Source organism: Filicampus tigris, chromosome 14, assembly GCF_054856515.1.
Source record: "Filicampus tigris isolate MCC_2025a chromosome 14, RoL_Ftig_1.0, whole genome shotgun sequence".
NCBI classification, from domain to species: Eukaryota; Metazoa; Chordata; class Actinopteri; order Syngnathiformes; family Syngnathidae; genus Filicampus; species Filicampus tigris.
The window spans coordinates 22,095,793-22,123,438 of record NC_141230.1 but is presented as its reverse complement, the minus strand read 5'-3'; the positions used below and the strand labels follow the sequence as shown (position 1 = coordinate 22,123,438).

The 27,646-nt window shown below is 44.1% G+C and overlaps 3 protein-coding genes across 7 annotated transcripts in view; all 3 read right to left on the bottom strand.

The window, feature by feature from the left end:
• dnah7 (dynein, axonemal, heavy chain 7) overlaps positions 1–16,923 on the bottom strand; it is a 54,939-nt gene extending 38,016 nt beyond the window's left edge. For 2 of the 3 annotated variants that reach the window (XM_086051609.1, XM_086051611.1), the window contains exons 1-23: positions 16,337–16,526; positions 15,593–15,683; positions 15,379–15,526; positions 14,684–14,735; positions 14,220–14,400; positions 13,213–13,285; positions 13,007–13,132; positions 12,811–12,930; positions 11,805–11,988; positions 11,535–11,720; positions 10,449–10,718; positions 10,216–10,343; positions 9,519–9,597; positions 8,957–9,181; positions 8,594–8,740; positions 7,061–7,240; positions 6,848–6,988; positions 6,235–6,605; positions 5,880–6,066; positions 2,580–2,773; positions 1,700–1,898; positions 1,466–1,606; positions 42–254 (exon numbers count right to left, since the gene is read on the bottom strand). In XM_086051609.1, coding sequence (XP_085907735.1) covers positions 42–254; positions 1,466–1,606; positions 1,700–1,898; positions 2,580–2,773; positions 5,880–6,066; positions 6,235–6,605; positions 6,848–6,988; positions 7,061–7,240; positions 8,594–8,740; positions 8,957–9,181; positions 9,519–9,597; positions 10,216–10,343; positions 10,449–10,718; positions 11,535–11,720; positions 11,805–11,988; positions 12,811–12,930; positions 13,007–13,132; positions 13,213–13,285; positions 14,220–14,400; positions 14,684–14,735; positions 15,379–15,526; positions 15,593–15,668 — 3,621 coding nt within the window. In that variant the 5' untranslated portion in view covers positions 15,669–15,683; positions 16,337–16,526. Of the gene's footprint in view, positions 1–41; positions 255–1,465; positions 1,607–1,699; positions 1,899–2,579; positions 2,774–5,879; positions 6,067–6,234; positions 6,606–6,847; positions 6,989–7,060; positions 7,241–8,593; positions 8,741–8,956; positions 9,182–9,518; positions 9,598–10,215; positions 10,344–10,448; positions 10,719–11,534; positions 11,721–11,804; positions 11,989–12,810; positions 12,931–13,006; positions 13,133–13,212; positions 13,286–14,219; positions 14,401–14,683; positions 14,736–15,378; positions 15,527–15,592; positions 15,684–16,336; positions 16,527–16,829 lie in introns of those variants that run through there. The other variant, XM_086051610.1, reaches the window with a different exon arrangement.
• Positions 16,924–17,525: 602 nt separating this feature from the next.
• cyp27a1.1 (cytochrome P450, family 27, subfamily A, polypeptide 1.1) lies at positions 17,526–23,700 on the bottom strand. Of its 3 annotated transcripts, none has more exons than XR_015089466.1 (9): positions 22,938–23,700; positions 21,867–22,048; positions 21,133–21,332; positions 20,411–20,608; positions 19,520–19,683; positions 19,172–19,338; positions 18,787–18,868; positions 18,492–18,688; positions 17,526–18,253 (listed from the first exon to the last, which is right to left on the bottom strand). XR_015089466.1 is itself a non-coding variant. In XM_086050818.1 (9 exons), the coding sequence occupies exons 1-9, from the start codon at positions 23,133–23,135 to the stop codon at positions 18,250–18,252; spliced, it is 1,404 nt and encodes a 467-aa protein (XP_085906944.1). In that variant the 5' UTR covers positions 23,136–23,700; the 3' UTR covers positions 17,526–18,249. The 3 variants fall into 3 exon arrangements, 2 of the variants coding, with proteins under 2 accessions (XP_085906944.1, XP_085906943.1); XM_086050818.1 differs by having other exon boundaries at positions 18,484–18,692; XM_086050817.1 differs by having other exon boundaries at positions 18,492–18,692.
• Positions 23,701–24,108: 408 nt separating this feature from the next.
• Positions 24,109–27,628, bottom strand: bcs1l (BCS1 ubiquinol-cytochrome c reductase complex chaperone). The gene is made up of 7 exons (XM_086050819.1): positions 26,948–27,628; positions 26,467–26,606; positions 26,199–26,393; positions 26,057–26,120; positions 25,812–25,984; positions 24,908–25,025; positions 24,109–24,826 (listed from the first exon to the last, which is right to left on the bottom strand). Exons 1-7 carry the CDS (start codon positions 27,265–27,267, stop codon positions 24,574–24,576), a joined length of 1,263 nt encoding a protein of 420 aa, XP_085906945.1. The 5' UTR covers positions 27,268–27,628; the 3' UTR covers positions 24,109–24,573.
• Between the last annotated feature and the right edge of the window lie 18 nt (positions 27,629–27,646).

Here is a 27,646-nt window from a genome sequence, read left to right as displayed (position 1 = left end):
TCTTAACGTTTGCGCTTGAAAAAAGTGAATGTGTGACGTACCACCCAGTAGTAGCGCAGCTGGCTTAGCCACAAAAAGTCGTGCTCGTCGCTGATGCCCTTTTGCACCAGCAAGGCCAGCACATCGCGGGCGTGGACGTCCAGCACCACCAGCGCTCCCAGGGTGACTCGGTTCTGTTTGGACAGCTTGCCCCGCACCAGCTCCACGATGTCGTCGATCTGTCGGTTATTTTGAGCCAGGTAGTCGTCCAGGGCCTGAGGGGGTGGTCAAGACGCAGACGAGATGCCACGTCAAACGGCGCACAAGTTCATATCCTGAGTGCAGCCGCCGCTACTTTGTCCCGAACCGTCAAGATGCTCTCACGAATGAACAAACAATTTGTGATAAATAATCAATCAAGAAAACATCTGGAGCTTCCTTTTCTTCATGCTGCCTGTCGAGCTGCACAAAGCTGAGAACATGCGAGAATTGTTGTCAAAGTAAGCAGTGTACAAAAGGGGGAAATAATCTTCTGATACCCTGCTGCTCACTTAAAAAGAAATGTCCCATTTCCATGGTTGTTTATTGATTACCATCAAAGGCAGATAATTGGACGCATAAAAACAGATTAAATAAGTTATTTAAGGTTGTGTATTTTATTGAATGAAGTCATTATTTCATCCAAAAAGTGTGGTTTCCCACAGATCGGCTGGTGCCCGAGTGGCAGAGGACAAGCGAGACTCTTCATCGCAACTCGTTGTGTGAATCAATTTGTCACCTTCAAATCTCGAGATCACCACCGACAAGACTAAAGAGCGATGAAAACATGTCAGGGGCAAAGACTGCAGACCTGCACAAGGACGGAAGGGATTCAACTCAAACTAAAGACACAAATTCCGTTGCCTTTGGTTTGGTGCTCAATGTCAGATCATCCCTCCGTCATGGAGTCGGGACGATCGCGAGAAAGGGAAGTGCGCACCAACGTACACGGCAGGAACTTGCTGTTGATCTCAAGGCAGCCGGAATCTCACCTCACCGACCAATCATGGCTCAGCTCCAGACAACGGATGAGCCATGATTGGTTGTTGCAGCAACTGTGATGTCACTTTCAATCGACAGAAGTGACAAAATGGCCGCCCCCAGAGAGGGCTAAAAACGGATGGATTTTGCTATAAGCCACAAACGCAATATTAATCAGAATGCCGTGTGTCAACTAGTGGGCCTGCATCGAACATATTCTTGAAAAAAAAAATGTTTGCGTTCACTTCCAACAGTCATCCATCTCAGTAGCGCAGTTAACTTCTAATTTTATCTCGCACATTTTTAGCGGCATATGATATTTGCGATGTAAGAGCGCTGGGAGCGTCATAAAGCTTTAAACTAATAGAATCAAATGAATACACCACAGATTTTTGTGTGATGCCACCCTCATGATAAACGAGGGGAATACTAGACTTTTGCCATACAACCTTATCCACATAATCACCTTCTGTCCTGATTTAATGGCGTCGTGGATGTCCTTTGTCCAGTAGACCTGTGAGACGCACAGTACCGCCTGGCCGGGCCATGAGCGCACCCAGTCGATCCGCAAAGCTTTGGGGTACGCGATGATAGCTTCCCCGACGACCTGCGAGACGGCCCCAAGACGGACGTCAGTTGGCAGGTGAAACCAATCGGTACAGCTCAAGGGGGCAAAAAAAAAAGGCATAAAAAAGGGCACCTTATGCAGAGAAGCAATCATGTCGTTCTCCAGTTCCAGGAGCCATTTTTCCACTTGGCCGCGGGCGTTCGGCGTGCAAATGATGTCGACGAGCTGGACTTCTTCTCCCTCGCTGCTCTTCATGTGAGTGATGTCAAGGTCTTCGGTGAAGGTCACGCGAGCGATGCCCTCGAAACACTTTTTCAAGAAAGGCTGGACCCTGAAAATAAGCAAAGAAATTTACTGGAGAATGCAAATTCTGTGGAAAATGCAAACTTGGCCAAATGTGGAAAAACTGAATCGAGAGGACTAATACAAAGAGAAGTGATCAGATGCTAACTAACACGCTAACAGTTGGCATGCTAACATAGAGCAATATAGCAGCCCGAGTATAAAAAAAAGACTAAATCAAATTGATAAGGATTTCACATTGAACATCGTGTGATTTATGTGATGTGATTTAATGTTAACATGGTAATGGTCGGAATGGTAACATATTGTTTGCCTAAAAACATGATGGCCTAAATCATTTTTGAATATAAAAAATACCAATGTGCTTGCTAAAAACTTTCTTTGTATAGATTCTCAGTCATCCTGGTCATGAACATCGCCAAAGGTTAAATCGATGCAACTGGACTTCTTGTTTGATGGATTTGTTGCCTTTTTACGCCAAAAGTGGCTTGGGGAATTGTGTTGCACGAATTGCAGAATTTGGCATTGGAATGGTTTGAATATATTGAGAAAGGTGGAAGGATTAGGAAAGTGATCAAACGCCGACATTATTTGGGGAGTTTTGACATGGAAAATGTTCAACAAGTGAACATTCTTGGGAGTATGGCAAAAATGAGTCTGCAAATGGTGAATACGCAGAACAATTTGACGGTGGAATTGCCTCGTGTACCTCGTGGGGTCTTTGGTCTCGGAGAGGATTTCCAGCAGCTCCTCGTTGGACAGGAAGAAAAAGCGAGGGAAGTAGAGTCGTTTCTTCTCCAGGTAGTTGTTGAGCCCTTTGAGGATCATCTCCAGATGCTCGTTGGACTTCTTTTGCCGGTCCAGCATTTGACCGATGTTGATCACGGCCAACACGTGCTTGTCCTGTCAAGTGGACAAACAACACAAAGACTTTCGCGTGGCAGCAATGGGAATGTTACGATAAATTTGCGGCTCGGTATTTTTGTAAGTCTTCCAAGTAAAATGAATGGGGATAAACTGAAAAACGTCTTTCCCCCACTGAAATGAAATGGAAATGCCATTAAGCCATTTGTCTGCTGCATGCGCCACATGCTGATCTGCAACACTGATTTCAAGTGTATGAAGTGCTGCCGCCATGATTGAAAATTCTATTATTAGCTATATGGACGCTCATTTTTTTTCCACACTCTCCGCTCCATTTCCCTAAGTAGAAAGCACTCTTCTTGCTCAACCGCCTAGCTCCGCCCCCACTGTTATGATGAAAGTGCGGGTATAGCCCCACCCACGTCCCCTGGCGCGACGCTCCTGGGGAAAGATGACTTTTGAACTTTTTCATTCGGGAAAAGTGTCACCGGCTTCTTATTAAGACACCTGGGAGCTGTTTTAATTTGTGGAAAAAATGCACAATATCTCCCGCACAAAGAGAGTAATCAAGTGTCCAGAAAAGAAAGCATCTCCTTGATTTTGTGAGGCGGCTCGATGACAAATACGCGCGCGGTTACCCGCATTTGTGCGTGGTCTCCCTGTCCCTCGGTGGCCTCATTTTCTTTGCAACTGGAGATAACGGCGTCCCTTCCAGACAAAATCTATAATTTCTATTTGACGCTCTGGCCGAGCTTTCGCCTGAAATTGATGCGTCTGGTTTCAGGTCCGCTGAGCACGTTGTTACCCTTTGCAAACTCTTTGAGGACGGCAGCCGGCGCAGCCGTCACGTTCTGGCCTCTCTCGGCTCTCTTGCATTCGACATCGCGACCTCCCCGTCTTGATTCTTGCTTCTTTTCATATCTCACACTCGGCTCACCCTCGGTTTCATGCTGTTCTGTTCAGTTTTTGCGTGTTTTTACTCTCCCTGCTTATTGTGCACATAAATGTGCGCCGTGAAAAGGTATTCACCCTCTTTTCACACATCCCTACTTTTTTGCAGTTTGACCACTTTCATGTTTTGTATCATCAAACAAATGTAAATATCAGATAACCCAAATAAACATGAAATGTTGCTTTTAAATGATGGTTTTATTTAATAAGGGGGAAAAAAATATTCAGAGCAACCTAGCCATTTGTGGAAAAAAGCCCCCCCCCCTTGTTAAATCATTAATTATTTGTGGCTAATGACATTTTTGGAAAGCTGCCTTTCTTTTCACTGACCACACCCAAGCCTGGCTACCTCCCAGGAGTGGCCGACCTACAAAAAAAGGCCCCAAGAGCACAGCGATGACTCATCCAGTAGGTCACAAAGGAAGCCAGAACGACATCTTAAAGAACTGCGAGCCTCCCTCGCCTCAGCTAAGGTCGACGTTCATAACTCAACAACAAGCATGAAATTGAGCCAAAATGAGTTCCGTGGCAGAGCTCCAAGTCCAATATCACTGCTGACAAAAAAGAACATAAAGGTTCAGTTTACTTTTGAGAGAATGTTCTATGGACTGGCGAGATGAAAGTTTTGAACTTTTTGGAAGAGGTGCGTCTCGCTACATCTGGCATAATTGTAACTCAGCATTTCAGGAAAAGAAATCATAGCAGCAGCCAAACATGATGGTGGTAGTAGGATGGTCTGGGGCTGCTTTGGCTATTCAAGACCTGGACAACTTAACGGAACCATGAATTCTGCTCTTTACCAGAAAATCCTGAGGGAGAATGTTTGGCCATCAATTGGAGACCACAAGCTGAAATGCACTTGCATTCTCGAGCAGGACAACGATCCACGCACCAGCAAGTCAGCTTCTGAATGGCTTGACAAAACAAAAAGAAGGTTCTGGAGTGGCCTAATCAAAATCCGGACTTCAATCCGATTGGCGTGACCTTAAAATGGCTGCATTTCTCAGAAAAAGACACGCTGTACGCTGTGCTTGAATGTGATAATAACGAGGTACCACTGCAACAATTTTCACCATTTTGCATTTGTCTTTTCCAAATACGTCGTTTAGCCACCGCTGCATAGACAATTGGAAGTAATAATAGAAGCACATCCCATTTTTTTTCCCCATGAACCTATTTAACTTTAACAATGCAGCACGCCATCACTCCGCCCCCCCCGGCCTAATCAGACGCTGACTGCATATTGTTTGCTAAAAGAGTGATGGGGCTCTCTCAATAATGCCGCAATAAGGGCCCGTGATGAATTGCCGGCTTTCTATTACGCACCCACATTTGCACGTGGACAATATTGCGTGATGTGCAGCACAAGTGCGGCACAATGAAAAAGACAAAGATTGCCAAGCTGCCCTATCAGCTCAAGACATTTTCTGTCTGTGCGCTGCATAAAAACGCCATTATGCTGCATAATGCTTGCATTAGGGCATTATCACTTAGTTTCCCGCTGACTTAATGCATAAAATAGAATCTTCTTCCTATATTGTCCCCAACAACAAAAGACAAGTTTGATTAAGTGTGCGTTTATCAGATGGCCATAATCCTATTTTGATCAAACTGGACGGCCCATTCAAGTCTTTGTATGCGTATGTGGTTTGGCTGGTCTTGCGAATCCCTTTGTTTAGTTTTGGGGCGAAAAAAGTCACTTTGGCCAAGTCGAAGGCTCATATCGCTTCTTCAGCAGCGTTGGGGGTAACACGTCACTTTTGTAAAATACGACATTCAGGCGGTTACGGAGTAATCTAACGCTTCACTCATTCGATTTTTGTCATTTTATTACAGTTACTGAGTCGGGGAACGCGCTTCAATGCCAGCTGTCACCGGTGATGCTAGCTTACCCTAAAAGTCAACATTTAACAGTAACATCTCATGGAACAAAAAATAACTTCTCTTCTCCCACACTTTTCCCACTGCTATTCAAAAACAAGCATGTTCGCTTAATAATAATACTCGGAAGTTACCCGCCAGGGTGAGTGGTCACTGGTATGTGTCCTGCGGCTGACTGGCGACCAGTCCGGGGTGTGGCCCACTTGTCGCCTGAAGCTAGCTGTGAAAGGCTCCAGGCTAACAAGCGCGATGGAAAACGGACAGATGGACCGCTAGCATGCCAAAAGCGCAATACGCGGCCGTGTGCACTCACCACAGCGACTTGCTTCATGGTGTCCTTCCAGGTTTTGTCCACGTTGGTGAAGCGGCGTCCCTCTTCGGGCATCTGAGCCATGATGTCGGGCGAGCTGAAGATGGGCTCCAGGTAAAGCCACGTGGACTGAACCTTCAGCCACTCGTCCAGGATCTCCTGGAGAAGCAGCAAGGTGCCCTCCCAATTGCTGCAAGTGCAACACAATCAAAAGTCCTACATTCTTGTTTATCCTTCCCTCCTCGCTTCTTCTCTCCCTTCTTCCCTTCCCTCCTGCCTCCATGCCTCCCATTCCAAGAGTTGTGGTGTATACGCCCTGTGCCTGGTCAGCGTTTGTATGGCGTCGAGGCGGTCTTACCGTATCTCCACCTCGAAGGGCTTGATGAAGGGCGAGCCCTTCATGGTCTGCGTCTTGACGATGTGGTCGTCCAGCAGCATCTGCACCTCGTCCACCGACGACAGGATGCTGGTTCCCGTCTCGCGATAGGGCAGCAGCTTGAAGGTGATGTCGGCCCACTCGCTGGTCATCTTCTCCAGGGCCTTCTCCAGGGAGTACTCCTTGCTGGCCGACTCGCTGACGCCTTCAAACTGGGGCAGGAACTCCTCCATTTTCAGGGACAGGAAGTGGGACATGTTGGCGGACTCTTCGTCGGTCGTGCTCAGGGGTTTGCCCGAGATTTCGCTCAGCGTTTCCCAGTGGCGCGGACGCAGGCCTGGATTGCAGAGGACCTGAACATAAAAGACAGTTTTGTTTTTTTTCACCTAGCACACAAGAAATACACGGGAAAAAAAATGACAAAATAAAAACTAAACTACATCGAAGGATTTTTGAAAAAACGAAAACTAATACAAACCTGCCGTGAAAACGAATTAAAACTAACAGAATTTAAAAAAACAAAACTCAAAACTAAATCCAAACAAGCTACAATGAACATTTCTGAAAAGTATTGAAAGTCTGGTTGTCGGCTGACCTGCATCATGGGCACGTGCTTTTTGAAGAGCGCCACCTTGTCCTTCATGACGGTGGCCAAGCCCAGCGCGTTGGGCACGTCCCCAAAGCCTTTCTCCAGCTTATACAACGAACGCCAGTAGTTGCTGACATCTCCTTCTATCTGAACGGCAGACAAAATGACAGAATTTCACAAAGGGCCTGTTTTGGTGCCATTTTGAGAGACGGACGGGACCTTGTCCGGGTTGACGCCAGACAGCGGCCCGTAGAGCCACTGCTCGTAATGGGTCAGGAAGTCGTTGGAGGTTTCGTACAGGCGCAGGAAAGGCGTCAGCTTGTCCTGAGTCTTTTTGCGCAGCGGGTACTGCGAGGAGGGCCAGTCGAACGCTTCCTCTTCCAGGTTGAATTCGTTGACCTGTTTACAAAATACCAAAAAACGGAGAGAGTATATGACAGCGTACAACAGTATGCCAGAAAAATTCCAAACAATGAAATGGGAGGGTCAACAACAACAAAATGATTGGTCCAAACGTTTTGAATCTTTTTACACATAACATAATGGATCTTTGTCCAACTATCTATGTCAGTAAACGTTTGTGCACGAGATGGCCAAAGATACAATTGCGTGCATCCACCTGTTGCCATTCGTACAACAGCATACGGTAAATTCATGCCCCGCATTTTCGCCGTATACTATTCACAAAATTCACCTAATGGCATGTTTTTGTGCTCTTTCCCAAAAGATGCCACCAAAGCACTGCCTAAATAGAAAAGTAGTCAATTAATTGGTACCAAAGGCGTATGGTCAAGTTGTACATCTCAACTGAGAGGCCAGCTCGGTCTGCCGTGGTGGCGCTAAGGTTAGCCTGTGTTGTTAACAGAGAGAGTGCTTTTTTGTTTTTCAACCACAATAGGCTCCAGCACACCTGCGACCGTGGTAAGGATCGAAAACGGATTGATGACTATTGGAAGATGTTATTAAAACAGAATTGGGATCACAGTTTGTGCTATTTTTACAGTTTAACTATCAATGTAGAGAGTTGCAAACATTTTTAGCGGGGGGAGTCAATGACTTGTGTTTTTTCGCGACAGCCTTTTTCGATGGTTCTCAAACTTCTGGTACCACGAGCGTGACCAACATTAAAAAAAAAAAACTGTAGCATAGTAGGCCTAAGTGTTTATCCCAATTGAAAGAAATTTGCCCTGAACTATATATTTCATGTTATGATATTATACTGTAACATTATGCACAGTATTAAAACCGCGCTTACATAGTGTGGAAAAAAAAAAGGCACAGACTTTGAGAATGACAGCCCTTTCCCTAACCGCCAGGATTTCTGGGACATTGCTGTAATAATAGCTTTGTGTCCAACAACACAGGCCCAGATTTCACACGGAGCAAGTCCACTTGTGAAGAAAGTGAGACAAGATCATCATAAATTCTGTGTATGTATATTCTTCTGGAGACATTTTTGTTTGGTGGTGTGCCATGGCATTTTTCTAGAGTAAATGCTTGCCTTTATGCAATGAAGGCTGGGAAACATTGCAGGACGACACGTGGAGCACAAGCAGGCCGGTGAGCTCATTCGAGAGCCAACGCTGCCCTCTTCAGTTAATGTCGCAAGACCGCATCAGTAAACGGAGCAATAGTAATGCATTTGAATTCTATTTTCAAGGCCTTGCATGCAGACAAAGTGTGACGGACTTGCAATGTGAAATGTCTCAGCTCTCTGTTCAATCGTCACAAGAGTCAACCTTCTGAAATTACCCGTTCTATGGCAGCCTCCAGTTTGGAATTGAGAGCCTGGGCCTTTTTGAGGTACTTGCTGAGATCTTCCAGCTCGCCAAAGGACATAAACTCCTCCACTTGGACACTGTACGTCTCCAGTTCTTCCTCAAAGAGTTCGCGGCACAACTGCAATCATCAAACACAGTTGCAAAAACAAACAAAAAAACTTTACGACACAGACGCGAGGGCAAAACGCGTTGGCTAATTCATCCTATTCCTATCTCATGAAATCATTTCTGATTTGGTTTATTTTAAGTTATAAAACCAAAAGCTTGCCAAACTTTTTTCTAGGCGATCATTTTTTGGGGTCCAAGATTTCCGTAAGCAAAAGTGAGGCTCAACCTTGAGGCTGTTTTGATATTGCGAGGTCTTTTCCGAGACGATCTGTTCGTGCTCCTCGAAGATGTTGGGCAGACGTCTGAGCCACTGGATGGTCTTTCTGTTCAGCTCCATGTCGGCCGGCGACAGTGACACAAAGTCGATCAGCGAGCACAGCTGCGTGTTGGAGTTGGCCAACCTTTGCTCCAGCTGTGGCAGGTCGGTGGTCTTCACTTTATTCACAAAGGCCTGGCGAGGTGGCGAAAAACATTTGTCCATATTCAAACACACACACACGTGTATATCAAACTTTGATGCCATGTTCCACCTGCCTAAGATAGCCGAGGCTAAAATCTTTTCAATTGAGTGTGGCCAGACTGTCAAGGATACAAGTTGGGCCAATTCCGTATTACGGGGTCATGTTCCAGACCCTAAAATACATACATTTTCCCCAGGATACACATGCTGGCAAACATCGACAAGTTTTCAGGCACGTTGAGGAACAATTATAATCTAGTAACAATTTATGAGCATTCATTTACTGTATCCTATGTCTGGCTTGGAGGATACGGTGTAGTGTTGCTACCTTCAACTCCATCAGTGAATGCGTGTCAGGCGGCGTACTCAGCGCCCTCTCCGTAATCTTTTCAAATTCATTGCAAAGCCTTTGGAATGAGAAAAACATACTCGGTATAAGGAAAACTGCACTTTTGTTTTTAACGAAGTTGTCTTTTTTTTTTTATATGAAACAAGTGATCCAGCCATCCATTTTTGCTAGCACTACATGACTTTAGGCCAAAGGCGGGGTACACCCTGGAATGGTCGACGGGCAAATGCAGACTACAATTCCAAAAAAACATTCATACTCACATTAACACACACTCAGTTCATTGCAGGGCACATATGGGCAAAAAACATTCACTCTCAAAAATGGACAATTTAGTTATATTTCAATGAAGCTAACATGCATGTTTAGGAAATTAAGGAGAAAGCCAGAGTATCGGCAGAAATCCCGTCCACACAGCCCAAATTTGAACCCCTGATTTAAGAAGGGTTGTTTGCGGGGGCTTGGTGGCCATCTGGAGTTTGGGGAAAAGATGTGAAATTTTCCGAATGGCCGGTGTGTTTCCAGGCCATCATGGCCGTCAACCAATATTCCCGGGCCGAATTCTGATCCCAGAACCTCCCTGGTTGTTTGTGAGGCGGGTGCGCTAACCACCCGGCGGCAGAACCACCACCCGTCAGCCAAATTCCCGGAATTGAATTTGGCCAAACCAACTGACGCCGTGTTGATGTCCTGATGGCCCTGGAGCATCCGCGAAACCAGTTTTTGCTGGAGGTCCCTCGCCCGCTTCACCAAGGCCTGAATGAGCTTGTGGGACTGGACCTCGAACATGCCAAGATTGACCACCTGAAGCAGCACAACAGCACCAGGAAGTCAGCCAGAGTGTGAGTCCTTTTTAGTATGACTTGATTCACAAATGCCTCCCTCACTCACTGGCATTTGTGAGCGTACCTTGCGTGAGGTGTACTGGATCTGGTCGATGAGCTGCTGGTAGTTGATCACCTCCATCATGAGCTCCTGGAAGGTGTGGTCCTCGCCCAGGAAACGCTCCATGGACTCCTCGGCCTCCTTGTTCACCAAGGTGGTGTATTTGTCGTACTCGCGGATGTACGCCGTGGGCTTCACGTACTCGGCGTGGATCACCCTGCGGACCTCCTCCGCCTGGACCTCGATGATCTCGGGTAGGATCACTGGTTTGAGGTTCTCCCCGGAGCTACTCGACTGGCGGAAGAGGACAAAAGGAGGCCATGAAATTGAGTTCGAGCAGTTTGAAATGTCCACTTCAAACCAAGATGGCCGACTTCCTGTTCTATTTTAGGCTCGGCTCCTTGAGACTTGCCCGTGTGTTTTACTACTAACTTATCAACTACCTAACTTATGACATTGGTATTCTCATTTTGCTACAACGTTGACGAGTCTGTATGCTTTGTCTTTGTGGCATGTCCAACACGGTATTCTTTCGGTTTTTGATGCGATCTCAAGAAAGACAGCAATCATTATCACAGAGAGCCGTCGATATGCAAATAAAAAAAATCGAGAGAAAAAAAATCTGAAAACTAGGAAATATTAGCAGTAAACAACAGAGGCACAAGCACTGCTTTTAGTAACAATCAAAGTACATTTCGTAAACTATCAAGGTATATTAATTATCAATCAATGAATTGTCAAAAATATCAGTATCTAAGTGATATAATTTTCAGACTTAGCAGCCCTAATTTCCGGGGAAGCATTAAACTATTTTTGGTGCTCTGAAAGAAAATTGTTGTCCAGTACAATAAATGAAACCCTCGAGTGATGGGTGACACTAAAATGCAAAGCTTTTTGACCTACGCGATCTAATTGGAAAGAAACATGGCATGATGATCCTTCTGAAGATTTGCCATAAAAAAAGGAGTATAAGGGCCCATTCTTCGCTGACTGTAGCTGTCATTCACATTTTTACAGTTGTATGCCCCGTGAGAATGATTTCAATTGAAGACAATTGACACTGAAAAATTAAAGACAGAAAAACTCATCTTTTGCAACACACTCACTTACCGGTACCCATTCTGCGTAAAGTTTGGTTTCCACGCGTGGCAACAGGGTGACGGACCTGAGCATGAACTCGTAGATATTCAGCAGAATGTCTTCAAAGGATTTGAGGTCTGGCTCCAATGTAATCTCCCGATCGTCCAGGATCAGAAACAGCACAAACCCCGAGTGGCCAAAGGTCTGCTCTGAGTCCTGAGAGAAGAATACAGTCCATCAAAAAACACGGCGAGAGTGTGTCGCGAAGTGTAGTGTAGACAAGATCGTTTTTGTCCTTACAGGATTGGGACAAATGAGCCTGGTGTAGTCACTCATGGAGTCTAAGACCAGGTTCTGCAGCTGGATGGCCATTAGTGTAGCGGCGCAGTTAAAGAAAGACTGCAGCTTGTCCACCTGGCTTTGAGCGGGCACCAGTTTACGCCGACTCCCGTGGTAGTAAATGTTGTGCACTTCGGGAAGCCATCTACGTCAGCAAATAACAAGCTAGGACTACGTTCATCTGCACTTGGCCAACATTATATCTCTTGCATACTACACGGACAGAAAAGAAAGTCCAATTTCTGCCGAAATTGTGTATGAATGTCGAAGCGCTGACAATGAATTCAAATGGAAGAAATGCTGAAGGAGAGACTTGGAAAAACAAATTTGAAAAGACAGAGGTCTGGGAATTGAGGAAGGAAAATGTGAAATTCTGAGAGAAATGTTGGGAGCGGGAAATCTGGAAGCAGGTGCTAAATACGTCAAATCTCGTAAATCTAGGGAATTTAGCGAAATGGAGGAACTATGCGAGGCTGAAAAGTCAGACTGAAGGTGTCCTGTATGATCTGAAAAGTTATTGAAAATTGGTTGTTTCTTAATTTATGAATTTTTACTGAGAAAATGTGGACATTTTAGAGGGTGAGATGGTTCCAAATCGTTCGAATGTGAAAATCTAATGTGCGTAAAAGTGCAATTAGAACCTCAGTTCATGCACTTCGCAAACTGTTTGTAACATTCGTGAATCAAAGCAATGGTTCCCATTCAAAAGAATGAAAATGGATTGAATCCGAGTTATGCTTCTTTTTATTGTTGAAATGATCAAGTATATCATGTCAGACTTGCAGTTGGAACGGTTGAAATAGGTCGAAAAATGTGCACGGCGGGAAGTTTGGACAGGGGACCCTCATTTCAAGACTCCGTTGGAAGAAGTTGGTGAATTGAGCTTCCCGATTTGGCGGCATTCCTTCAGCATTCACATGCAATTTTGACACAAATTGCATTCTCCAGTTGTGATTGTCCGGCTCACTTGTTAAGAAGCGTCCCTCGAACGTTACCAATCTGACCGTTGGCATTTTGCTGGAACGCCGACAACTCCATCGACTCGGCTCTGCTCCGCAGTTCTGCTGTATCGATCAAACGCAAATCTCTGCGGGGAGACTCGGTTTCATGATGCCGGTTTCGACCTCAAGTCATGAGCGGTGGCATATTCAGAGAATGCAAACCTGTAAGTTGTGTTCCATAGGTAGAGAACCTGCTGCATGGTGGGGTTGAAAGAGTGCAGCCAGTTGTTCATGCGCTTGCGCGAAAACACAAAGGAGTCCTTCCATGCTTTGGGCACCCGCACCAACCTGAGATGAACAACGAACAGATTCGGTCGGGTTCCTTTCAATCAATTGCAAGCTCAAAATGGATGATGAGATGAATGTACTCAAGTCTGTGAAGAGGAAGATCTTTCACAGAGTCTTCGTCTGCTTCCACCTGATCACTGAATGTGTATTTCACTGCAATAAGGAAATATGGATTACATTACATGCACCTAAGTACCGAGTAGGGACTCTCGAACCTTTTGGGTCCAGAGACCCTTCCCGGCAGAGAACGTTTTGCAATTCAACCAATCAAATATGTGTAACCCTAATAGCGTAGGAATTGCTATGTTTTAATGCTGCAACAATGAGTTCAGAATTAAAAAAAATAAAACATCATGTTATGAGATTGACTTGTATTTTTTTCTGGTAATCTAATCCACAAATTTTTTTTGCCATACAAAATTGTTTTCCTACAAGAACAGAGTTGTAGTTGTTTTTCCCCAAGATCGTCATAAGTCATAATATTATAAGATTCAACAGTCTAACAGGGGAAGACATTTCTATTTTAACGAGTGAATTTCAATAATATCCTCATGATGTTACACTTTTATTATGGAAAAGATGTTATGGTTTTGTTTTTTTTTTGTATTTTTAGCATTTGTCTGTCTCGTCAATGATTGTGTCCACCTGTCTGCATTCCACCCCCTTGTGTTAGCCAATCAGCTCCCTCCTACCTTGTGCGTCTCGTCCAGGTGTTTCTCGTTGTCTTGTCAGTATGCTTGTATTTAAGTTTCTAGTTTTTGTTCTGTCCTTGTCTGATCATTGTCGCTGTCAGGTTGTTTTGTTTCTCCCAGTGTTGTGTTTTGATTCTTAGTGTTTCTTGGCTACTTTGAGTTTTGCAATTTTCAAGATTTATTTGTGCTGGTTTTTGTTAATAAATATTTTCGTCAGTACCCCCTGCTTCTCCTGCCTCACTGCATTTGGGTCCTCCATCCCGCAAATGTGACAAAAGACCCCTTAAGTTGACAACATACATTGTGTATCGTTCATTTGTTATTCTCATAAAAATATAGCTTTCCCACAGTAGTGCCCGAAGGAAAGTTAGAAAAAAGTAGCCCCTGAGCATTACGTATTGCAGTCTTGATGCTGAGCAAGTAGTCCTCCCTGACTTCTTCGAGCAGCACGTTTAGCGTTGCGTTCTGGGTCTTCAAGTGACCGGGGACCTTCCCCATGATGTTCTTCACCCAAGAGTCTTGCAGAGGAGTGAGATTCTCCAGGTTGATGCCGTTTTGAATGTAATGGTAATATTTCTGAAACACAACATTACAAAAGGACAATATTAGTTTATTATCGATTAAGTATGTTAATTCTGTGCACTTATGCGCTGCTTGGCTGGGTTTACACAACATAATTGGGGTGAATTTATTTATTTATTGCTGTATACATGATATGGTGAGGGACGACAGTATACCCAAAATGGAAGCTCTAAAGCTCAATTGTCAATGCGATTTTAAGGCCATCAAAATATTCAGACCCGCAGTGTAAATCCAGCCTAAAAGGACTGACTGTACGTTGTGCGTATGTCTGCGTCACCTTTTCAAAATCACTTTTCGAAGGGTCATCATCCTCTCCCGGCTGCTGCTGGCTACGAAACAAGAATTTTCGAGTTTGGTAAAAAAAACACGTCCTTTCTTCAAAATCACAATAAATACCACATACAAAAAAATGAGTAAATGGTGCCCCACTAATACGTTTACAATTGCCAACATGTGGCAAAGACTCTCCATATCATCCACTAACAACCCAGGCTAAAGTTAGCTCCTCCCCAACACTCAAAAGAGGTTACTCTCTCAGTCGAGATAGTTCACGTCAACATATTTTCTTGACACCAAAGTACTACCTTCCTATTAGACAGAGGTTTGGCTCCGTCTTCATGGCATCCGAAGGCATTTTAGAATGAGGACAACAAACGCAAACGGGTTACCGTGTTTTGTTCAGAAAATAGCTGAGGATGGGTTCCACAGCGGGAAATTTTTTTTTAAGTACATCTGTGAATAGTGTACAGTTAACAGGCGCATATTCGCTGTTCAGCACTGGCAAATTCATGAATTCACAGATCTTTTTTTCAATTTTGAGAACATTTTGGGCGGAGAGGTTGAGCGTCCCGATCCCTATCCGGTCAGTTGTAGCAACCCACAAATTGGCAGGGTTTCACTGCAACTCTTGACAGAAATTATGTTCAATGAATCAAGCAATTTAAACCAAAACAAAACACGAAAACAACATACCATATGTATTTCACAAGACTTTTGCGTAGGCTCCGCCGTTTCTTAATCGGGAGCATGCGGTCCTGGTTTGAGGGCTTGTGCGTGAGATTTGGACATTTTCCGAGACCTGTCACAGCGTCTGCCTCTCCACCCACGGTGTCGACACACACTACCAAAAAAAAAGACAATCAATCACAATCGCATCGAACAGCAATCTTGTAAACATTGAACTAACTTTCGCCATCTGTTGCCCTGGAGTCCTGCTTGAGGTTCAGCCAAGGTGAAAATGAAGGTCTCGATTCCATCCACATCTCCTTTTGGTGGACCTTTAGAAAGTCAAAGTTCATTATTGAACCACAAAAACATGGCACAAATGTCAAGGAAGACATGCATGGTCACAAAGAACATGAAACCAGCAGACCAGCACATTCTGCAGGCACCCGTGACACGCAGTGACACAATGGCTTGGGTTTCCCCCATTTTGAAACCTCATTTTACACTCTCAACATTTTTTTTCATTCAAATGTTACGATGTTTTTAACACTCTTCTCCTTAGTGTCAAATTTACGGGACATTTATTTTCACTTTACAGGGGCTTTAACATTATGATAGCCGCAGCAAAAATTAACGTGAACGTCTAGCAAGCAAGCAATGTGTCTTTGTTCATCTAATCTATCTATGACCGTGATGTAGAGTGACAGTCAGAAGAATTAAATGCTCTGCCACTGCAGGCACACATCATCATTATTTCAGTAATTAGTACTTACTTACACCTTTTTTTTTATTACATTTATGTTTGGGGATATGATTTTTCTAAGACAAGTTTGTGCCTTAAGGGTGTTGGGAAACACTGTATAGTGAGTAGACCTACATGAGACGAATCAGTTTGTCCGAAGAGAAAGATGTATTTTCTTAGCCGGTGAATAAAAGCCTGTTACTATGGTAGCCAGAAAAATAAAAACGCCGGTCAAATGCTTACCAGTGTGAAGAAAACATGCCCACCGACCACATCCACGTTGAATAAAAAATAAAAATGTTTTAAAAGACAACCTAGGAGTTTAGTTAGCCACGAACAAACGTCTTAATAAGCGTACATGACTGACGAATCTGTTTGTTTGAAGTGGAAGATGCATTTATCTGCCTGTGAAAACAAACGCGTTACTATGGTAGCCAGTTAAATCAAACCAGCGAAAGTCAACAAACTACTAAAATGTAGACATATTTGAAATGGCACACTATGTAAAAGACACAGAATATGCGGTGACGTTCGTAAAAACACAATGTTAAAAAGACACGTTTCAAAAGCAGGGAAAAAAGGAGGGGGGGTAGAGTACGCGTTGAGTCCAAATGAATCACGGCGGTATGTTACATGAAGCCATATTGGAGGGGGGGTGTTCTCGTAGCCAAATTCAAATTTGCAAATAAATGAACACAGGTGGAACACAAATACAAGTTAATTTAGTTTGACTCACGCGTGGTGGTCTCTGAGGCTAGAATGGCGGAAAATGTCGAAGTTGTATTCGTCTTCGCGAAGCCATTGCTAGTGGTTGCTATGGGTGCTAAACGTCAAATTTCCTGACACTTTTCAACAAACGTTTTAATAAACTTCACAGCGACATAAAAAGACACATAAAACAATACACACATAAAACTAATAACGAATTTAAAAACATAAAACAATACACACATAAATTAATAACGAATTGAAAAACCACTGTAATGTACGTTTTTATTCTGAAAGTTCCAAATTACGATTTTCAGACATGAGTTGGAGTTTCAAGCTGGTTAGGGCGGCATTGCTCAGTGCTTGAGTGGTCGTTTCCCAACCCGTAAATTGTGGGTTCGATCACCGGCCATTGTGACCAATGTCGAAGTATCCTTGAGCAAGATACTGTGTACAGTGTGAAGCACTTGAGTACTAATGGTAGAAAAGCGCTATACAAGTGCCAGGCCATTACCATTACAAGTTACTGTCTGAGTTTTAAACAAAGCTTTGGTTTTTGGATTGGGGTTTCAAGAATTTCAAATGTACAGCACGTGCTTCTACCACTGGTTTAAATGCTTATTTGTCTTCACGGAAAGCTCTGTTTCTCTTTGCCCACATTCTGGGCTCCGCTGCTCATCAAACTCTTGTGACCACAGAAGCTGGAAAGGAGAGCACAAACACACACACTTGACTCAGCTTTATTTGTAAAAATGGGGGGGGGGTGCTGTCGTGTACACACACACACGCACACACACAAACCCACGCAAGTGTGTGTCCAGTTATTTTGAGGATGTCAAGCTCACATTGACAGTCCACAGATTTTCAATGTGGTAAATGTAGGTGTAGGATGGTGGACATACATGTACTTCCTCCCAACAGAGTGAACCCCTCAATTCACTGTATGCTATTTTCTTCCCCTGTGAAATCCTCAGCTGTTCGCTGAAAAGCTCACTGATTTGCATTTTTTGTAATCTTTCTGTAATGCCTAAAGATGGCACCAAAGTGAGTATCAAGGAAGTACGTGGTATCTTTACATTTGCAAGTGTTCCTATTTGTAAATTCACCTGTTGGCAGATTTCTTTTGGGAACCTAACCTGCATTAATGGATGAAAAACTCTAATGCTCCCTGTGATGCCACAAGATGGTGCCAAAGTCTTGTCTAATTTGAGGCAACTTTTTTTGGGGGGGGATCAATTGCTGGCAGTTTTTCAGTCTTCATGGCAGGCTCGGTCCACTTCCCCTACAACTTTATTTGATTTTCATCAGACAAGCCAATTTCTAGGTTGGCTTTTCATATCCTCTGTCCACAAAATGGAGACTGATCAGTCTGTCTGGAACGAGAACGGTGCGGTTGAGGCATTTTACATTGCCGACGTTGGGGTCTGGTTTGATCTTAAACGTCCTGATTATCTGAAAGACAAACAAAGCACAAAATTAAGTTGTACTCAATATTGATCAATACCTTTAACCTATTAAAGAAGTAATTCAGAATCATCGGAAGCAGAATTCCTCTCAACATTTCAGGAGGAGCAAAAATGCTCTGAGGTCGCGTTGACTCGAGGCATGTTAGTTGAATCATGTAAAAGTGCAAGAGAGAAAAAAAATGAAGAAACATTGCTTATGCTCATCTTATTACTTACTCACTTACTTGAAATACGACCAGATACATCTCGAGCTCTGCAATCCTGCGCCCGACGCAGCCTCTCACGCCAAAGCCGAACGGGATGGAGCCAAAAGCGTTAGGCCTCGCTCGGCCGTCACGGAGCCAGCGCTCTGGCTTAAAGGTGAACGGCTCCGGGAAGGTTTCCTCGTCGTGACTGATGGCATAGTGGCAAAAAGTGAAAACTGTCTGGGGAAAAAAATGACCAAATTAGTAGAGAAGGGTCCCTGGACCTAAAAAGCTTGACAACCCCTGCATGAGAGGGGGTGTGAATAAGACCTACATTTTTGGAAAAGTGATATCCACCAAGATCGATACTCTTTTCACTCATGACCCTTGCATTAAAAGGAACCACTGGATACATCCTGGAAGGAAAAATCAACAATTAAAACAAAATGGCGTAGAAAAAAACTTTTTAAAAAAATTACAAAACATTTTGCAGCGCATCTGTTTAGAACACGTGCTTACAACAGGAACTAATTTGCATGAACTCCTTAGCTGGAGATCACCAAAGTACGAGCCCCGGGACCCATAAAATACATTTTCCCCAGGATACACACACTTCTAAAGATTGGTGAGCGTTCGGCCATGGCGTAACCAACATAAAAACCAGAGAGCTGTCCAAGGGTGAAAAATAAGACCAAAAAAATCCAAGGACCCGTCTGTACCTCAGCGCTTCCTTGATGACAGCTCTTAAATACGGCAAGTGGGCAAAGTCGCCAGCAGACAGGGTCCCATCGGCTGTTTTCAACTCCGACACTTCTTTATGAAGCTTCTCCTGGATTTGTGGGTACTGGGACAGCAGGTGCAAAGTCCACGTCAGAGTGTTGGAGGTCTACACCGCCAAAAAAAAAAAAAAGTTTAAAAAGTGAAGTAAAGTAAGTGAAGTACTGCAAGTTTAAACCTCATGCACAGTTTGAATATTTAATTCAGTGATACATTACGCACCACTAGAGGGAGCCAGCATACACCAGTGTTACCACACTTTGTGACTCACTGTTAGAATTTTTAATTACCGTGTCCACTCCGGCTAAGAGGAGCTCGGCTATGCTGCCATAGACGTCTTTGGTGTCCATCTCGGCGTTTGACAGCAAGTACGTCAGGTACTCTCCCTCCACATTCTGGTTGCGGTCAATGCGCTGCTGAAGGTCCTCCAGCTTCTTGTCAATCAATGGTTTGGCTAAGGTAAAGGCACAGATGTACAAGTTTGGTTTTATAAGCAGAAGCGATGAAGCTTTTTTTTTTCTCATGGTGAATCCTCAAAATGGTCAACAAACTTTGATGTCATGCCTGGAATTTGCTCAAAATTGCAGCTTCAAAGTAACCAAAATGGACAACTTCTTGTGTAATTTCAGGCATGGGTTCGAAAGACTTTTGCGTGTATCTTGTTATGACAGACATAGCCAGTTTTGTGTTGATCAATGAAACTGGTGTCGAGGATCAATTTTTCTTTTTAACTTTGCAAGGGTCGTTAACGTGGGAATTTGTCTTAAATGGTAGCTTCAAACCAAAATGGTGGATGCCCTGTTCAGTTTCAAGCATGGGCTCTTATGACTTTTGCGAGTCTCCTGTTTTGGTAAACACGTTCTCTGAATTTCATGTTGACCAGTGAAGCTGCTTTCAGGGGCTAATATTTTAAGTTTCCAGGGGATACAACTGAGGGAACACAGCCAAAATGGGTGATTCAAACCAAAATGGCTGACTTCCTGTTCAATTTTGAGCATGGATCCCTGAGACTTTCTCACCAGGATACACCAGCAGTTTTTGGTGCATGGTGCAACTAGCATGAAAACAAGCATGCTGTCTCTATCTAAAGACACACCATTTTCTCAATTTTCCTCAGGCACAACACGGTCATCCATGTCAAGTTATGATGACGCAGTTGAAGGCCATGCTTCACACCTTACCAAAGCTGAAGATGCCCTCCCATCCGTCGATGTAGCGTCCCCAATAGGGAAGCAAATTCCGGCTCCACTTGGGCAACACCACCACGGCCAGGCTGTTGGAAAACATCTTGGCGATGGAGTCGATAAACTGCTGCGTACCTGCCGGAATGTCCTTTTCCAGGGCGCCCAGTCTGGTCTCAAACAATATCGTGGCAATACCTAACGTGGAATAAGTCAGTGTTTTCTCAGCCTTCATTTTACCAACCACATTTTCTCAGTTGCCTCTCGAAAAAAATGTGTTTGTCATTTTGTTCTGTGGAATGCATCCTCAGCTATTCACTGAAAAAAGGTCTTTATAATTTGACTACCACTATGTTGATGCTAGTTTAGTTAGCCACTTTATGATATTTCGCATTATGTGTTAGCATTAAGCGAGTGGACTTCAGGCGAAGTAATGTGTTTTTTGTTAAATACACAATGTGTAATTTGACAGCAAACGTCAAATGGGATTTGACTTGAAGTGCTGCTGCTGGTTATGAAGTTCACTGCTGCCATCTAGCGCTCGCTCACAACTGTTTGACGGGCTTTGATGCTATCTTGTGGCATGATAAGGTGTTACAGAAAGATTTTGGGGGAGTTTTTCAGGATAGGATCCACAGAAAAAAATGAATAGCCAAAGTGGGAATAGGCGGGAGTCCTGGTACAGGTTTGAAAGACAAAACCTTGGCGAGAACTGTACTTACCTTCGAGTGAAAACCGATAGAACTCATTGGCCAAATTCATCACCAAATCTCCGGTGGGGCTGCAGCGGCGCACATAGCAAAGCCGGACCATGAAGTCGGCAACCACGGCGTTTAGAACGCCGCAATATCGGGCCGAATCTTTGGGGTGCATCATGCGCTTGTTCAAGGCCACCCTCAGCTTGTACCAGCTCTCCCCTTCTCTTAGAACACAAACAAAACGACATCAACCCTCCTGTTAGATCACGGGGGGAAAAAACATTCCAAAAACATGTTAGCTTCACTGAAGGAATTGTCCATAGGTGTGAATAGTTGTTTGTCTATATGTGCCGTGGTAGTAATATTGAACAATGACTTGTATTTGGACATTCTACTGTACCATCATTTTGTTCATATCCTTTGCAGGCCTCGTGACTAATACCGTGGCCACACGCAAGAAGTGCTGAACTGCTGCCGTATCGCAGCAAATGGGCCCGATCAAGCTCGGAACTCCACTGGTGAGAAAACTCCGGACTGGTTGGCAGACAATCGCAGGGCATATGGAGGCAACCGTCAATTATTGACCAGGCCTTATCTGTTCCTTGGTTGTCATTGTGTTGTTTTTTTCCTTTTGGCACTACTTTTGTCCCTGGATTAACAGTACGCTCTCACTTGACAGGACTTTGCCCATTTTACAAGCTGTTGTGGGCACAGATGGGAACGGGATCGCATTGCAGTGTCTTGCCGTGTGCGCTTACACTGTGAATGGTCCGTAGCCGAATCCTTTCATGTCACGATAATCCTTCCAAAAGGACATGTCTCCTCTGCAAGGGAACTTTTCGTCGCTTCGCAAGACTTCCTCCAGCAGCTTGGGGCTGTTCAGGGACACGGTCTTCAAGCCGTCTCTGTATATGGGCCCGTAGAGCTGCTTTTCGTACAACTGATGAGTGAAAACAAGGGGGGAAGACCAAACTCGGGGCATCATGAGGCAAAGGGACAGACAAGTGTATGGCCGTTCAACTTCTGTCTAACCAAACAAGAAGTTCTCAAGCTTTCTGGGAGATTTTTTTTCCTTCCAAAAATGCCTTCAGAATTCTAACAAAATATGACCTTATGTACCCCTAATACTCAGACCAGTTTCACCAATTGATAAAAACTTTGTGGACAAGTCTATCATATCAGCATAGACAAAAAGGTCTCAAGGATCCACGGCCTAATTTAAACAGCCATTTTGAACAACTTGCATAAGCTGTGCTCCCTGGAAGTTAGAAAAAATAAATAAATACAAAGGACCTGGCCACTAGTTTCACCAACTGACATTCAATTGGGTGGATATGTCTTTCATAAAACGATGCACCAAAAAACCCTCTCAAGTGCCCACGCCTGAAAATGAAAAGGAAGGCTGACATTTTTTATTTGAAGCAGACATTTTGGGCAAATTCCAGATTGTGTGTTTACCAATTTATATGACATTGGGTGGACGTGTCTGAACATGATGCTTGAAAACGTCTCAAGGACCCATGGTGCAAAATGGTTTGAAACTGATATTTTGGGAAAATTCCACAGCATGTACTTTGTAATAAAGTTTGGGGGGGAAAATAACCCACAACATCAGTTTCAATCAATCCAAACAAAACTGGGTCAGGGTATCTAACATAAAAGAAAGTGCAAAAAGGTCTCAAGGACCCATGGCCAAAAATGGGTCAAAAATTGCTGTCCATTTTTCTTCTAAACATCACAAATCAGCAAAAAGAGCAGACAGAGGAAATATTGGATTGGAAATTGGATGTGATTTCGAGGCAGCATGCAACACAATGAGCGTATTGTACCTGAAGCTCATGCGCCCGGCTGTAGAAGCCCTGAAAGACCATCCGGTAGAGCAGCTCCAAAACGCCGACGCGCGGGAGATCCTTCACCGTCCGAGGCTTCTCCAGAGCGCCCGGGTTGGAGGATGTACTCCTCGACCCTCTGCAGACAATTCCAGCCATGGCGACTGGGCTTCTCGGCAACAGGCGCACAGCGGCCATGACGGGTAGAAAATAGCTTCATGCTCAGGAGTATCTATAACAGCCAAGAGCTCAAAGGGAGGGGCCATTTGCACACAAAGTTTAACTCTTCTAGGCATAGGCGAGCCCAGATGTAATGGATTGAGTAGAGGGTCTGGCCGGAAACAAATAAAAATGGTTTACCTATCCATTTTTCTGTATTGCTGACAACAACAAAAATACGTTAAACTAATCTTACAAATTACCCTTAAAAGTAAATGAATGGCAGGTGATTTGATTGTGCATTTTAATCAGTCACTCTGCAGAGAAAAAACATACAAATGTGGTGAAGACTCTCCATCCTTGGACTAACAACCCAGGCTAAATTTAGCTCATCTCCAACGCTTGCCTCTCAGTCGAGATGCATCATTCCAATTTTCAACACACTGTACTGCCTTCATGCCAATTCTTTTGTTTTAGACAGGGCTTTGGGCGTTTCAAAAAGAGCACTGATATCTCAAACACACTCATATCTCAAATCATCTTTTCCCAACCAAATGAATGTAAATGGCAAAAATCTGCTGTAGTCTTCTTTTAAATAAAAATGTTTCAAAAATGTATCACTCCTTTATAAAAACATACCGTAATGACAATAGAATTAAAAAGTATAAAACCATTTTTGTCACACTGAATGTCGCTTGTTGTACTTTCTAGTGTGCCTGCCTTGGCCTCCTGGGGGCAGTATAAGACAGACAGATGTACTGTTCACTCTGACGTCTCAACTCCTCTCAGATCATCAGTTCGGCACAAGTGACATCTTGGGCATCTTATCGAATGCACAAGGATAGCATTTACCTTCGAGACAGGCAGCAGTCACCCTTGAAGCCAAACGAGTCTCCTACCAGTCATACCGCAGTGGTTGCCTAACTGGTCCCAAGTTAAGCATTAATAGTTCCTATAATAACAGACCATATTATTGCAAGGATTTTGAAAATGATTTTTTATTAGAGTTGGCCATTAATGCTCCACACACAACAGGATAATCACTCAGGAATGTGGTCTTTTCCTTCTTGGATCAGACGTAGTTGCAGGGGGCGGGGGTGGAGTGCTAAAATTAGGCCTCTTATCAGTTTGTGTGTATCCCGCTCAAGTAGATTGCCCAAATAAATCATAGGGCTGAATTTAAAAATACTTCCAGGTCTGTAGTTGACGGTAGACAACTGGAAAACTGCGATTGAAAATATTTCTGAACAGTTGAGATTGAACAATTCCATCATGATTGGCATTAATAAAAAAAACACTTGGAAACACAAAGTGCTTCAAAACTTCTGCACAAAATGTTATTACGGGACCAATATCGCTCTGTTTCATGATCAAGCGGCCGTGCTTGTTGGTCAATAGCCAATGTAAAGCCTGAAAATCCGTTTCTCCTTTTCCTTCCTCCAGTTACAGTCATTTAAACCAAAATTATCCAGCCCTGTTACTCCTTTATTTGAGTGACGTTTTCTATTGATCCTGCAGGGTCCATTTTGTGCAGCAGAAAGTGTCCTTGCACCTGAGCGGCGCTGATCTCAGTGCGGGCCGCCAGCGCGCACGTGGCAAAACGTTCGCCCTCCGAGGTGGCCTGATCCGGATAGAAGCGTCGAAACATCTGGCTGAGCTGCCAATGGGTGCAATGGCCGATGTACTGCTTGAGATCCACGCGGCCGGGACGGATCAGCGCTGAATCTAACCTGTGCGCGCACAAAAAGATTCATCAAGTGTGGAAATATATTTACAATTGTACAGTAAGTGTTTTTTTTCCCAATGAATACCTGTCAATGTAGTTGGTGGTCATGAATACAATTCTGGCCTCGGATGAAGCCACTCCGTCCAGAGAGTTCAGCAAGCCACTGAAAGTCAGCCTTCCCATTCCCTGGTAGGCTAAAGGATCTGTTAGGGGAAAAACATGGATATTTAAAAGTCTAAGCATAAGAAGTTGATAAACACACGTGCATAAAAAAATTAATTCATTACAAACTTTACAGCAATTCAAAGCCTAGCCTAGATGACAAGCAGGGAGGGGAGAGGTGAGCAGTTGCACACAGGCCGGAGGAGGGGAGGCGGTACGAAGACGAGAGCAAACGCCGATACATTTCTACTATGTTGATTAATATGCAACATCATAACATTTTGTTCATAACATTAAAATGGTGCCAGCAGGTACTGGTTAGCCCCAAGGACAACACGAGCATCCTACGAATCTGTTCTGAAATTAGCTCAAGAGTGAAGGGATACTGTGACTTACTAAAGAGAATTAAAACAAAAGAAGAATGTTCATCTTTCTCTCTTTCAACAAAACATGGTACATGTTTCTTAATGTACAAAATATATTTAGTACATTTTGTTAAAAATAAAATATATTGTGTTCAATGGAAAAAATACAGTTTTTATTTAACCAAATATTTTTTTTAAATTTCAAACTGTAAATTTAATACGGTCATACCATGATACTTTTGCTCACGGTTATTTTGTGTGGATGTATGTAACTGATGTCGGGGGCTCATCCATTCTAATTTTCCAAGGATCGCTATTGAGTGAATTTTAAGGCGTCGTCTTCGCGACCCACATATTCACATGCTTGCAAAAAATGGATGAGTTTTTGCTCATAGTGTAACTGACATGAAAAGCAGACATCATGGAGAGTGACTGAGTACGTTTTGGGTGAAAGGGGCTTACTCTCTGTTGGAAGCAGCTCTCGGCTAACAAAAGCAGCGTCCACATCCTCCAACAGAATGATACTTTGCTGCGGTGCAACGCTCAACAGGTGGTTGAGACGATCATCCGAGAGCGAGCGGTCGCTCAGACTCATCAAACAGATGCTGTAGCCCAGCTCGCCGGCCAGAGCCGTGCTGAAACGCAAATTGGTGTGTTACAAAAAAAGACAATGTCAGCCAGAAAAAAAAAATCTGTAGAAAACTAACATGAAGCTGCTTTTCCCGCATCCTGGAGGTCCATACAACAGATATCCTCTCCTGTATGGGATCCCTGTGGTCAAAAGAGTAAAACTGGTGTGGGGGGGGGCCACATTTATTCTAATTTGACACTGAACCGTCGATCACTTACCACGATCTGTGTACCACTTGGGGTTCCCAATAAACTCCTTCACGTCGTCCACGATCCTTTCGGCCACGCCCGCCTCAAGCACCACGGAGCTGAGGGGTCTGCGTCGCCGCGGAAACCCAAAGGGCCGCCACTCGGCGCCCATGGCCGTGTACATCACTGTGCGTCCTTCTTCCTGCTTCAACGCCAGCTCCCTGGCTGAGAAGGTGATGGGAGGAGCCTCGTTGAACAGCGTGCAGACGCCATGTGACGGTACGACTCCGGTGTTTACCTTCTTGTAAAATATTGAAGAAGACCTTTCGGTCTCGACCCAATGCTGTGAATGTGACGGACTCCCACGGCGTGCCTGTGTGCATGTCAATCATCTGTTTCTCTCTGGTCCTCTCCACCCTGATCCACTTGTGGCCATACCTGCACAATACAATTTGTAATGTTTTGAGATTAAAGTCATATTGTTTCAATGAAAGAAAAATGCAGTCTTTACAAGAACAAAGACGTATTCTATCAGAATGGAAAGTCATATTCAAACAAGAATGAAGATGTAGTTTTCCAAGATAGTCTTAACGTTTAAGTTCAACAACAGAACAAAGTCATATTTTAACAAGTGAGTTTCAAAAATACAACACATTGTTTTAATGTTGTAACTTTCACTAAGAACAAGACGCCTTTATTCTTCTATATCGCATTAGCAAGTTGAAGTGGATGTTTTTGGATAACAATTTGGAGCCCAAGAATGTGTATTTGGTGCTGACCAGATGATGTGGTTCCCCGGACTGGGATGGAAATCGAACTGGGTTTGCACGCGTCCGCTCTCGTGCGCCATGTAGGACGTCTCCACGCTCAAGTGCTGGGTTCGAGTGGCGTGTTTGGTGATCCAACTCAGGAGCCAGTGGTAGCTCTTGTCCTTGCTGGGCACCTCCAGGGTGATCATGTAGTGCCTGCGGAAAAACACCATCCCCACCTGAGCTCCTTTCCTCGCCAACGCCAAGGCGGTTCCGACCCCCACCAGACCAAAGCCAGCCCCGAAGTAGGGGTTGTCCTTCAGACTGTCCAGAATGTCTGACAGTGGCATGTTGTATTGATGTACACAATTAATCCCTCGCCACCATTGTTTTTGGATAACACGTCGTTACTTGTATGCTTCTTCTTGTCCATCAATGAGGACAGGTTTGTGATATTTTCGATTGCATATTCAACAGCATGATAACATAACCCTTCCACTCGTCGACGCCTATTAGGGAAGTCACTGCAGCGACAGAAACGGAAGTGACGCTCTTCTCCTTAGTCTGTTCGCTTGTCATTCCTGGGTTATAAAGCTGGATGCCATGGCCCGATGTGGATGCTTTATTTTTTTTCTGCTCTACGTTATCCAATAAATACGGCGCCTAAGTGCCCCAAAAAGTAATCTCTGTGTTTGTTATACAATATTCCGACTAAGCCTCTGTTCCTTT

Excerpts from the sequence above, each read along its gene's own strand:
- bcs1l (XM_086050819.1), bottom strand. The coding sequence starts at position 27,267 with ATGCCACTGTCAGACATTCTGGACAGTCTGAAGGACAACCCCTACTTC. Across the intron at positions 25,985-26,056 it reads TGCGGGAAAAGCAGCTTCAT|CACGGCTCTGGCCGGCGAGC; the intron begins GTTAGTTTTCTA and ends TTTGCGTTTCAG. Across the intron at positions 25,026-25,811 it reads AGAGCTGCTTCCAACAGAGA|ATCCTTTAGCCTACCAGGGA; the intron begins GTAAGCCCCTTT and ends TTCCCCTAACAG.
- cyp27a1.1 (XM_086050817.1), bottom strand. The coding sequence starts at position 23,135 with ATGGCCGCTGTGCGCCTGTTGCCGAGAAGCCCAGTCGCCATGGCTGGA. Across the intron at positions 19,684-20,410 it reads GGAGGGCATCTTCAGCTTTG|CCAAACCATTGATTGACAAG; the intron begins GTAAGGTGTGAA and ends CCTTTACCTTAG. Across the intron at positions 18,869-19,171 it reads GTCATCAAGGAAGCGCTGAG|GATGTATCCAGTGGTTCCTT; the intron begins GTACAGACGGGT and ends TTTTCCTTCCAG.